At 54.2% G+C, this 12,703-nt stretch overlaps 1 protein-coding gene across 1 annotated transcript; it reads left to right on the forward strand.

Moving 5' to 3' along the window:
* Positions 1 to 515: 515 nt before the first annotated feature.
* ATCAY (ATCAY kinesin light chain interacting caytaxin) lies at positions 516 to 10,700 on the forward strand (the record flags this gene model as incomplete). The annotated part of the gene is made up of 10 exons (XM_084221077.1): positions 516 to 592; positions 4,551 to 4,615; positions 5,308 to 5,529; positions 5,971 to 6,156; positions 6,592 to 6,694; positions 7,635 to 7,766; positions 8,813 to 8,899; positions 9,600 to 9,698; positions 10,498 to 10,533; positions 10,661 to 10,700. The coding sequence occupies 10 exons, from the start codon at positions 516 to 518 to the stop codon at positions 10,698 to 10,700; spliced, it is 1,047 nt and encodes a 348-aa protein (XP_084077203.1).
* Between the last annotated feature and the right edge of the window lie 2,003 nt (positions 10,701 to 12,703).

Consider the following 12,703-nt stretch of genomic DNA (forward strand, 5'->3'; position numbering starts at 1 on the left):
CCAGGAATGCCAATCTGGGAATGTCAATCCCAGGAATGCCAATCTGGGAATGGCAATCTGGGAATGCCAAACTGGGAATGGCAATCTGGGAATGCCAATCCCAGGAATGCCAATCTGGGAATTCCAATCTGGAAATGCCAATCTGGGAACGCCCCAGGGCAGCCCCAGGGCAGCTCACCCTGCCCTCCCCTCCCAGCCACTCTCCTCTTCCTCACCAGAGTGGGATTGATGAGCAGCTTGGCCTCGGAGGAGAGGCGAGGAGGGGAAAACCTGAGGGTACCAGGGGGAGCAGCTGGGCCCAAACAGAGCCACAGCCCCGACCCTGCCCTGCTCCCTCGGGCCCCAGGTGTGCCCAGAATGCAGAATTCCACCGCCTTTTCCCAACTCCCGCCCTGCTGTCCCGAGCAGTGGGGCTGCTCCCAGCTGGGGCTGCTCCATGCCCACCTCTCTGCCTCCCCTCTGCAGCCTGAGCCCTTCCTGGGGGGATCCACCGGCTCCAGCCCCTCCCGGGAGCCATGGGCACCACGGAGGCCACGCTGCGGATGGAGAACGTGGATGTGAAGGAGGAGTGGCAGGACGAGGACTTCCCCAGGTGTGTTCCCCGAAAAGCCAGAACAAAACCAGGAGGATTTTGTTTTTTCCCCACCATCAGAGCGGGGGGGTCCCTGTCGAGGCCTCAGAGGCAGCAGGAGCCTGAACTCCAACTGGGGGTCAGAGTTTTTGGAGCTGCTCCGAGCGCATCAAAAATTTGGGGATGTTTTTGGCGGCCCTGCGTGGGCACGGGAAGGAGGGAAAGGAGCTGGGTGTGGAGCACAGGGAGTTTAGGATGGATAGAGGAGGCCACAGAGGGATGGAGGGTGGATGGAGGCACATGGGAGTGGATTTATGGATCTGTGGACTCCTTCCCAGGCTCTGAATCCCGCAGAGTCCCAAACAGAGCAGCGCTGCTGTGCCAGGATTCGTGTCACCCCAACAGGTGCCAGCCCTGTGGGGCGGACAGGAGGTGCCAAAGCGGCGCCTTCCACCTTCAGATCCACCTCAGCAGCTGCAGGGAGGTGCCAAAACCCATCCCCACCCGCTCTGAATCCCCAGCACATTCCCACCCCCTTTCCCAGCTCGTTCCCACTCCCAGGCCGCCTGGGGCGGGGTTGGATTCTCCCTCCAGGGACATCCCAAACCCACCGGGACTCATCCCCGCCCCAGGTGGCCCTGCCTGGGCAGCAGGGGTGGCTCTGGGGGGATGTCACAGTGCTGGGATCTGGCTCTGGGTCCCGCTGCTCCCCTGGTGCAGCTGCAGGTGCCCGGGGGCTCTCAGGGCTGGCCCAGCCCCCTGCAGCTGCAGGCACAGAGAAAGGGGCTCCTGTTCCCCCGGGATGAGCCTGCCTCTGTTCAGGGCAGCCCCAGCTGCATCCCCTGTGAGCCCCTCTGTGCTGCATCCCACAGGACGGGGTTTGTCCTTCCCTCCTTGCCAGCCCTGGGAGAGAATTCCCTCTGCTCTCAGAGCTGCTGGGTCGCTGCCAGCCTCGGGCTGCCCCCGGGTTTTTAATGGAGTGAAAGGAGAGGGAAGTGTGGGAAAGAAAGGGAGGGATGGGAATCGTGGAATGGTTCGGGTTGGAAGAGGCTTTAAAACTCATCTCCCTTCCAAAGGTGGGGATTCCTTCCAGCAGACCGGGCTGCTCAGGGAATAGAGACAGGAAATCGAGGTGGAGGAAGGAAAATATTTCCCCAGAGCTCCCTAGAAAATCCGGGACAAAGCTGGTCTGGCTCTGGGACACCTCAGCAGCATCACCTGGGAGCTCTGTCCCACCCTGCCCGTGCCAGCAGCAAACTCCAGGCCCAGCCTTCCAGGGAAATTTCTCCTGGAAAGCTCCCAGCACCCCCAAACCCGGGAAAACGCCCTGGGAATGAGCACCGGGAAGAGCAGAGGGATGTGAGCGGGGCGGGATGAGGCCGGAGCCCTGGGAGGAGCCTCCTCCAGAGGGATTCGAGCAGGAACGACGCGAGACAGAGCCCAAACAGCCCCCAGGCAAGCGAGGGAAAGCCAGCTGGGTTCGACTGGCAATAAAAATAAATAAATTGTCCTTTTCCAGCCGCTTCCCCTCTGGAAGCATTGGAATAATAGGGCAGAAGCTGCTGCATGTGGGACAGCAGCTCTCCAGCAGCTGATTTGCTGCAGAGCTATTTTTGCCTGTCTGCCATTAGCCAATCTTGCCCCGAAAAGAAAAAAAAAAAAAAAAAAAAAAAGGAAAAGCCACATCCTAGACAGAGATCTGGGCCGGGAAAACAGGAAAAACAGAACCCAGCCGCTCCTTGAGGGCCCGGGCCGACATTCCCAGCGTTTCCTGGGAAGCCGAACCGCGGCAGCAGCTCCGGCCCGGCCGAGGAGGAGCCGGGGAGCGGAGCGGGCGGATCCGCGCTGCTGCCGCTGCCCGGCCTCTGATCCCGGCCCGGCTCAGCCGGCCCGGGGCGGGGATGCCGTAACCGAGGCGCGGGCGGCGCGGAGCGGGAGCATGCTCACTCCTGCATCCATCGCTGCATCCGTTCCTGCATCTATTCCTGCATCCATCGCTGCATCCGTTCCTGCATCTATTCCTGCATCCGTTCCTGCATCCATTCCTGCATCCATTCCTGCATCCATCACTGCATCTACTTCTGCATCCCTCCTGGATCTATTCCTGCATCCATTCCTGCATCTATTCCTGCATCCCTCTTGCATCCATTCCTGCATCCCTCCCCGCATCCCTCCCCGCATCCCTCCCCGCATCCCTCCCCGCATCCCTCCCCGCATCCCTCCCGCATCCCGCCGTGCCCGCTCCGTCCCCGCGGGCAGGGCTGGCCCGGGCCGGGCCCGGAGCAGACCCCGGCTCTCAGCACCGCTGCGCCCCCCGAATTCGGCCCGGGGGTCTGAGCGCGCCGGGGCGGGAGGACCCCGCGGCTGGAGGCAGCGATCGCAGCGCAGCGGCCTCGGGGAAGGTAAGCCGGGCTTTTCCTTCACCTCCAGCCCGAGCTGGATCCCGGCGGGAGCGGCACGTACTCAGCTCCCCCCTCCCCTCCCGGGCCCAGCTGATGCTGTGTCACCGAACCGTGCCAGGCGGCGGCTCCCGGGACAAACGGCGCCGGGCCCGGGTGGGCGCGGGCCAGGGGCAGCTGGAGGGGGCGCGGGGGTTTCTCCCCCCGCTCCGGAGCGGGTCCCGCCCGTGCCTTCGGTCGGGTGCTCAGCTCTCATAAATATGCAGTGACCAGCAGCGGGGGATTATCCCTTAATCTACATATTTATAGGGTTTAATCGACATCTTTATAGGGTTTAATTTGGCCGGTGGCCCCGGTGTCATGGCAGCGGGCAGGGCTGGGCTGGATCCTGTCCCCGTGGTCACCTCCCTCCCTTCCTGTGTGGCGGGGCTGCTGGACAGCGACCTCGGCACGGGCTCATCCTCATCCTCATCCTCATCCTCATCCTCATCCTCATCCTCATCCTCATCCTCATCCTCCACACTCCCGCATTTGTCCCCGTCCCAGCAGCAGGATTTTGAAGCTCCTCCCCGGCCAGGGGGAAGGAGGGGTCTAACACGGAGATTTGGCAGCGTGGGCCGGTGGGGTCGGTGGGGTTGGCTCAAGAAACGTCCAACGCAGATCATTCCAGGGGACAGAACAAGCCCCAGCCCCAGGTCAGGGGAAAAGCACCCGGGAGTGCCCAGGGTGAGGCTCAGCCACAGCAAAGGTTCCTGGCCACAGTCCAGATCCGAATTCCCGCTTTTCTCAGCCCAGTGTGGGGCAGGAGCAGCTCCAGCAGCGGCCCAGGGGTGCCAGCCACGCCCTGGGGGTTGATTTTTGCAAGGAAAACTTTTCAATCCGTTGATGCCCCCAGCTGGAGGGGCCCAGGTCTGAGCCAGGAGGGTGCAGGAGCTGAGCACCAGAGGCTGCAAACCCCAGGAAAGGAGAGGTGGCCCCAAAATAGGGGCTGGACGCTGATGCCTGGATTTCAGCATGGATTGAACCCAATTCCAACCCTCAGCAGGGGCTGGGAGTCACCCGGGGGGGCTGAGGTGACAATTTGGGGTCAGGGGTCCCAAGCAGAGCCAGCACCAAGGAGAAGCTGTGGAGCTGGGGAGGTTGTGGGTAAAGCTGTGAGGGATTGGGGTGGAAGCATCCCTCCCTGTGGGCTGTGGCCATCCCAGGGCTCTGCCAGGGATGGGGACACAGCCCTGGGCACTGGGGGTGCCCCAAGGAGGAGCCCCAGGGCCTGGCTCTGCCCCTCAGAGCTCCTGCAGAGAAAAAATGAGATAATGCAGAGGAGCAGAATGCTGCCAAGGCCATCTGGGGCCAGGATTTGTCCCCTGGCTGGATTTTTCATCCCTTGGGATAGTCTGGAGGCTGGTGGGGATTGCAGAGCCGGGAGGGAAGCCCAGATCCTGGGCTGAGGATGAGCTCAGGGTGAGAAAAGGGGAAGGGCCGAGCACAGGTGGGGTTGTGTTTTTTCCCCTGCCGCCTCCATGCCCTCAGGGTGATTTTCCCCTGCTCTCTGCTGTGTTTTTGCCCCTGCTGTCCTGCAGGCCTCTCCCAGAAGAGACAGGGATGGAGTCCCTGGGAAGCCCCACGGAAGACGAGACCACGTCCTGTAAGTACCAACTGCTCCAAGCCCAGAGGAGCTGGGAGAAAACCTTGGATTCTCCACAAAAAAAAAAAAAAAAAAGAAAAATTCTCAGGTGGGAGAGGAAACCAGCAGGGATTTGAAGTTGTTCATCTGTCCCAGGAAGCTGGGGGAGGAAATTGGGATCTCAGGGGTGTGTGCACTTCCACCCCAGTGCCTCCCACCACCCTGAGGGTTCCAGATCCCTCTTCCAGCAGGAATTGTCCATGAGGATGCTCTGAGCTGTGTTGGAATGCCAGGCTCCTTCTTGTTCTAAGGCCAGGGGGAATAAAACTCAGCAGACGTTGAAGTCTCATTTTTGAGTTTATTATCTTTGTTTATCACCAACTTACAAGATGGGAGCTCTCTCTACCAAGTCAGAAAGTGAGCTAAAATGGTGTTTATTCAAGGCTAGTTAAGTCTTCATTATTCAATAAACAGTTGATATCTGTATTATTTATACTTCTAGTTCAATTATGATTACTCAAAACAATGCAGACATCTTTTACCTAATTAGAGAAAACTGAAGGAGGTGTAAAACAGACAACTAACCTGCACCCAAAATTTTCTGTCTTGGCTTCTATGTATTACCACACACTAAAACCTCAAACCTAAGGTTTTTTAACAACACTGTCCAGACCCCACACACCCTGCCAGTTGCATTTTCCTTTCAACTCCAGCTCCCCCCAACACTTTGAACTTTAACGGGGCCCATCGGAAGAGGAAGACCCTGGTGGCACCTGAAATCAACATTTCCCTGGACCAGAGTGAGGGCTCCATCCTCTCTGATGACTTCCTGGACACCCCAGATGACCTGGACATTAATGTGGATGACATTGAAACTCCTGACGAGACAGATTCCCTCGAGTTCCTGGGCAACGGGAATGAGCTGGAATGGGAAGGTAAAGGCTGGTTTGGGGTGAACATTTCCAGGGGCTGGGGTGGTTTTTAGCCTCATTTTAAAGGTTTTTGGCCCAATTCACCACCAGCAGCTGAGGACTGATAAGCAGAGGGAGATTTTAAAGTTATTTTTGTAATATTTGGGCAACAGAGCGAGATTAAAACCTGTAGGGTCACTTTTCGTGAATGGTTAGGCAAATTCATACAACATCATTTTTCAAAGTTATTACAACTATTTTTCTGTGTCAGCAAAAGAAAATTGATGAATAAATTGGCCCAGATCAAGGCTGGAGGTGAAACCCCATCAGGACATCGTCCCCGAGTGTCCCAGGCTGACGAGGACAGGAATTTTGTGGGAAATTTTGGGAACACCCACGACACCGGTATTCCCAAAGCTCTTCCCAAATTCTCCTCAAGGCAAGAACCCTTTGTCCCTTTCCCAGATGACACCCCCGTGGCCACGGCCAAGAACATGCCTGGGGACAGCGCAGACCTGTTTGGGGACGGGGGCGCCGAGGACGGCAGTGCCACCAACGGGCGCCTCTGGAGGACCGTCATCATCGGCGAGCAGGAGCACAGGATCGACCTGCAGATGATCAAACCCTACATGAGAGTGGTGACACATGGAGGTGAGCCCGAGGCATGATGGCTCTGTCCCCCCTGGACCCTGCTGGGGGGGAAAATCTTTGGGGTTTTTTAGGAGAGAAGCACCAAAGTGCTCAGGGGGTGCTGAAAATATTTAGTGATTGTAGAATTTCTGTCTGGAGGGACTGTGCCAGTCCCTGAGGTGCTCTAGGGGTCAGTCAGGTTTGTTTCCAAAACCCAAGCAAGGCCAAGGAACAGCCCAGCTTTAAAACCCCCCAAATCCCTCCCCTGAACCCCAAACCCACATTAGAGCCAAACCCAGGAGGAAATCTCACAGCGCAAGGGCTCTGAAGAGAGAAACGCTCACCTGGAGCTGAGCAGAGACACAAAAACCCCCCCAGGGCCAAATGTCAGTGCTGTTTTCCCCTCAGCTGTCCCATTTTCCCCCAGAAAGTGTCACTTTGGTGGTTTTTGGGCAGGGTACTACGGGGAAGGTCTCAACGCCATCATCGTCTTCGCTGCCTGCTACCTCCCGGACAGCAACCTGGCTGATTATCACTACATCATGGAAAACCTCTTCCTGTGAGTGCCCTGCCAGGGACAGCTGGCTGGGGGAACTCTGGGGGTACCACTTGTGGGGTTTTCTGGGGCGGGATTGAAGGAACTCGAGACAGCAATTCGTGTTCAGACTCAGGTGTTTGTTATTTATCAGTGAAACATCTCACTGCTGGGAGTTGGGCAGCTTTTCATTATTAGAAGGCACAAAATGGCCATGAATCTCTTGGAACAAGGTCTTTTAAGGCTAAACTGTCCAATTAAGAACTGACACCTGGATTATTTTCCCTTTGAACCCAATAACTGATCCCACAGAGCTGCACTGGGGACTTTCCTGCCCAATTACAAAATGCCACCCAAACCCAAGGAGAAGAAGCATGAAGAAGAAGCCCAGGATGACACCTTGTGCCCTCCATCCTGCTCCCATCCAGGACACACTAAAAACCCCAAAACCTCAATTTCTCACCCAGTGGCACACCTGCACTGCTCTCTGTAATCCATTGCACACTTTTGTGGGTTCTGTCTCGAAATTTAGGAAACTTTCTCCATGGATGAAGGTCAAAGTCAGAGCTGCCCTGGGTGTCAGGGCAGCCCAGAGCAGACACAGAAATATTCCTGGTGCGCTGGGTTTGCAGAGGAGAGCACACAGCAGCTTCCCTGGAGCCTCAGCTGGATGCAAGCCCAGCCCTGCCTGCAGCTGGTGGCACTGGGGGGACGCTGGCCCCAGTTCTGAGTCCAGCCAGGCCAACATGCAAATATTGCAGTGGGTTCTGGCCAGGATGGACTGACAGCCAGGCTGGAGTGTGGCTGGGATCCTCCCTGCTGAGCCCTGAGGGACAGAGAGCAAAGCTCTTCCCAGCCCTGCCAAGAGAGGCCCTGGAGCTGTTCCAGGGGGGCACAGAGCACCTGAAGGGATCTAGAGGATGTTTCTGGAGTCTCATTTGGGTTCCCTTTGTCCCCCTGGCAGGTATGTGATCAGCAGCCTGGAGCTGCTGGTGGCTGAGGATTACATGATCGTGTACCTGAACGGGGCCACGCCCCGCAGGAGGATGCCCGGCCTGGGCTGGCTCAAGAAATGCTACCAGATGATTGACAGAAGGTGAGAACCTGTGGGGGTGATTACAGGGGTCCCAGGATGAGGGAGGAGATGAGAAACTTGACTCCGTGTTCAGAAGGCTTGATTTATTATTTTATTATTTTATTATTTTATTATTTTATTATTTTATTATTTTATTATTTTATTATTTTATTTATATTATTATTTATATTAAATATAAATAATATATAATAATATATTAAATTATAAAATATAAATAAGAATATATAATAAAATAAAAATATAAAATATGAATTATGAAATATGAAATATGAAATATAGAATATAAATAATATATTATTATATTAAATTATAAAATATAAATAATAATATATAATAATATATAATAATAAAGTAATAAAAATTAAAATATAAAATATAAATAATATATTATTATTATTTCTATTAAAACTACACTAAAAGAATAGAAGGAAGGATTTCTTCACAAGGCTGGCTGAGAATAGACAAGGAATGAATAACAAAGGTTTGTCTCTGTCCAGTTTGGACAGCTGGGCTGTTCTTGGCCATTAATTAGAAACAACCACATGAGACCAGTCCCAGCTCCACCTGCTGCATCCCACAGCAGCAGACAATCCTTGTTTGCATTTTGTTCCTGAGGCCTCTCAGCTTCTCAGGAGGAAACATCCTAAGGAAAGGATTTTTCATAAACCATGTCTGTGACAAGAACCCTGCTGCTGGGGCCTCTCCAGAGGAAAATCAGGTGCTGTTCTTTAACAGGAACGAGTCCGAGGCAGTCCCACATTCCTTACACCTGCCAGCTGCTGGAATGGACCTCAAAAATCCCCTCAGTGCATTCCCCCTGGGCAGGGATCCCTTCCACCACCCCAGGCTGCTCCAAGCCCTGTCCAGGAACATTTTGATTTCTGATGGTGTTTCCAGAGAGCTGAGCAGAGCAGGGATGGGCTCCCCAAGGGGTTTGACCTGGACAGACCCAGCTGGGGCTGGGCAGCACCTGCCAGAGCCCAGCACAGCACAGGGCAGCTCAGGAAATGTCTGGAATGTGACTCTGTCCCCTGACCTGTCCCCAGGCTGAGGAAGAACCTCAAGGCCCTGATCATCGTGCACCCCTCGTGGTTCATCCGGACCGTTCTGGCCATCTCCAGACCCTTCATCAGGTGAGCACAGCAGCCCCAGCCCAGCAGCTTTGGGGGGAGGTTTGGAATCACAGAGTGATGGGACACCCTCCGTTGGGAGGGATCCACAGGGATCACCCAGCCCGGCCCCTGGCCCTGCACAGGCACCCAGCAACCCCAGCAATCCCAGAGGGGTGCCCAAGGGCTCCTGGAGCTCTGGCAGGGCTGGGGCTGGGACCATTCCCTGGGCACTGCCCAGCACCCTCTGGGGAAAGAACCTTTCCCTGACCCCCATCCCAAACCCCTGAACCTTTCCCTGATCCCCTGAACCTTTCCCTGATCCTCATCCCAAACCCCTGAACCTTTCCCTGATCCCCTGAACCTTCCCCTGATCCCCTGAACCTTTCCCTGATCCCCATCCCAAATTCCAGAACCTTCCCCTGATCCCCTGAACCTTCCCCTGATCCCCTGAACCTTCCCCTGATCCCCATCCCAAATTCCAGAACCTTCCCCTGATCCCCTGAACCTTCCCCTGATCCCCATCCCACCCCCTGGCACAGCCCCAGCCGTTCCCTGAGGTTTCATCTCACAAATCAGGTTTTAAGCTCACCCTTAGCCAGGGGTGACCAGGGTGAAGCTGTCCCTCATCCTACATCCCTCAGACTCCCCCAGTGACACCCCCAGAGGTGTTTTTGGGAGCCACAGGGGTGGCACTGCCTCTCTCTGCCTCTCTCTCTGCCAGTGTGAAGTTCATCAGTAAGATCCAGTACGTGCACAGCCTGGAGGAGCTGGAGCAGCTCATCCCCATGGAGCACGTGCAGATCCCAGACTGCGTCCTGCAGTGAGTGCCAGAGGGACCCGGGGCAGGGGCAGCTCCAAACCCCCGGGCTGGGAGGGCAGAGCCTGGGCAAACCTGGGCCCAGCCAGGAGGAGCCTCAGGTGGGACGGGGATTGCAGGGGTCCCAGGATGAGGGAAGAGATGAGAAAGCTGCCTTCATGTTCAGAGGGCTTGATTTAATATTTTATATCATATCATATCTATATCTACATCTACATCTATATCTACATCTATATCTATATCTATATCTATATCTATATCTATATCTATATCTATATCTATATCTATATCTATATCTATATCTATATCTATATCTATTTATATTTTTATATTTTATATATTTTATATAAATATATAAATATATAAGTATATAAATATACAAATACATTTTTATATATATTATGTTAAAAACTATACTAAAAGAATAGAAGAAAGGATTTCATCAGAAGAAAGGGTTTCATCAGAAGGCTGGCTAAGAATAGAAAAAGAATGAATAACGAAGGTTTGTCTCTGTCCAGTCTGGACAGCCAGACTGTGATTGGCCATTAATTAGAAACAACCACATGAGACCAGTCCCAGCTCCACCTGCTGCATCCCACAGCAGCAACAATCATAGTTTGCATTTTGTTCTTGAAGCTTTTCAGCTTCTCAGGAGGAAACATCCTAAGGAAAGGATTTTTCATAAAACATGTCGGTGACACCTCAGGCTGTGGCAGCTCAGAGCTTCTGCCACGCTCAGCAAACACCAAATGGGGCTAAAAGGGAACAGCAGGGGTTAAAGGATGCTTTGTCTTTGTTGCAGATATGAAGAAGAGAGGATCAAGGCCAGAAAAGAAAGGTGAGATGAATTTGGGGAGGGATGGAGAGTGGCTCCTCTCCAGGGCCCAGCCATCACCCCAGGAAGGGGTTGGGGTCTCCCTCCTTCCCCCGGGGGGATGGATTCCCAATGGGATTTGTGTTTACAGGGCAGAGGAGAAACAAGACATGGCTGAGAGGGAAAGGTAAGGACTCTGATTTGCCCTTTCCTCTGATTTATCCTTCCCTCTGATTTATCCTTCCCTCTGATTTATCCTTCCCTTTGATTTGCCCTTCCCTCTGATTTATCCTTCCCTTGAAGAGTCTTTGTGCATGAGAACAGCCCCACAGCTTGGGAGCCCCTCTGGGATCCACCAGAACATTCCCAGAGGGTTCAGGAGCTGATAAAGGCTGGAACTGTAGGGAAGGGAAATTCTGGAGGGGTTTGGACAATGAAATCCTTCACCAGGAGAACGTGGCCTGGCTCTGGCCCTGAGCAGAGGGATACAGCCTCTCTTCTTCTTCGAATTCCTGAGAAGGAGCAGGGAAAGATCCCCTGGATGAGGCTGAAATATTCCAAGGAATGGCCAGGAGCTCAGGGCAGAGGGGGGGATCGGTTTGTGCTGGAGATTTATTATTTATTATTTATTACCTGCTGGAGATTTATTATTTTGTCCTCCCTTTGCAGCAGGCCCGTGCCCCCAGCAGAGGATCAGGAGACCAGGTTTGAGCTCTTTGTGGGGCTGGGACCCATCCTGTGCTATTTGTCACCCATGAGCAGCAAAGCCAAGCCTGGCTCAGGCCCAGGATCCCCCAGCCTGGTGTCACATTGTCCCCTCTGCCCGTGACACCCATGGCTGGCACCATCAGTGTCCCCAACACTTCTGTGAACCATTTCACCCAAATTCACTCATATTTTTTTTTAATGTGATGGCAATAATCACATTTTTTACTCAGTTTGCTGCCTGAAAATCCCTCCTGTCTCTTTTTTCTGCCCAGCATGTCCTGAGTGGGAGCAGCCCGGAGGAATGGAGTCGAGAAGGAGCAGCCTGGCAGTCACCCACCTCAACCACCTCTGGGGACAAGAGCTTGCCACCACCTTCTTAAAAGTCCTGTCAATCCTGGAGCTTGCCTCCTCTGCCTCCAAGATGCAAAGTCCTTCAAACTCTTGGGAATCACGTTCCTTTTTTCTTTTTTTCTTTTTAAAAAAAAAAGAAGAACAAAAACCAAACAGCCTCCCCCAGAAAACGAAGCAAGAGCGGCACTTTACAGGAGGGATTCTGGTGTGTTCAGGGAATGGTCTGTGGAGAACATTGCACCCTGCAGATACTCACTGTGTATCCTTGGAGTAAGTCAAGAGCATCCTCCAGTCCATGAATCTCCAGCCCAGGAAGAGAATTTTATTTTTGGTTTCAATGCTGAACCTTCCCTTCACTCGCTGCTGGCCAGCACGGAGCACCCCCAGGCTGCCACCCCCGGGAATAACCACCACAGGCAATGGGAAGAGCTTTCCCCTCCTTTTTCCAGCCGGTGTGGGTTTCTTCCAGAAGATTCCAAGTGCCCACAGCCCGGGCAGCACTGCCAGCTCCCACCGCCGCCCGTTCCCACGGAACTCATTCCCGGCAGGAAATCCCACGGTTCTTCCATGGTTTTTTCCCGTTTTTTTCCCAATTTATCCCATCCAGGAGCACGAGGCACTCTGAGGGGATCCCACAGACCCCTCTCCTGAGGACACACACCTCACAGGGGCTTTGGAAGGAGTCTCCCAGCACAGGGGAGTTCTCCGGGCCGTGTCTGGGTCTCCGTGCGCCGCTGGACAATCCCTGTGGCCTCCCAGGAGCTGCTGAGATGTTGGGAGGTTCCCCAGGAGGAGGGAGAAGCTCCTCCAGCAGCATTCCAGCCTGGAATGGCCCCGTGGAGCGGGCAGGACACAGGGCTGGCTGCTGGAGCCCAGAGATGCAGCTGGGACTGGCACTCTCGGAATTCGGGGCTGGCACTCGTGAGGATTCTGTCAGCAAAGGAGGGGGGAAGAAATGAAGGAACAACTGGCTGGCTGGTTGGTTTTTTTGGAAATTCCTGATTTCAGAGGCAGAGCCAGCTTGCATGGCCTCAGGCTGGGTCCCTGGCAGTGTCCCAGGCCAGGCTGGGACAGTGGAGGTGTCCCTGCCACGGCAGGCTGGCATGGGATGGGATTTTAGTTCCCTCCAAATCAT

This window comes from Fringilla coelebs (assembly GCF_963513975.1).
Source record: "Fringilla coelebs genome assembly, chromosome: 24".
Classification (NCBI taxonomy): domain Eukaryota; kingdom Metazoa; phylum Chordata; class Aves; order Passeriformes; family Fringillidae; genus Fringilla; species Fringilla coelebs.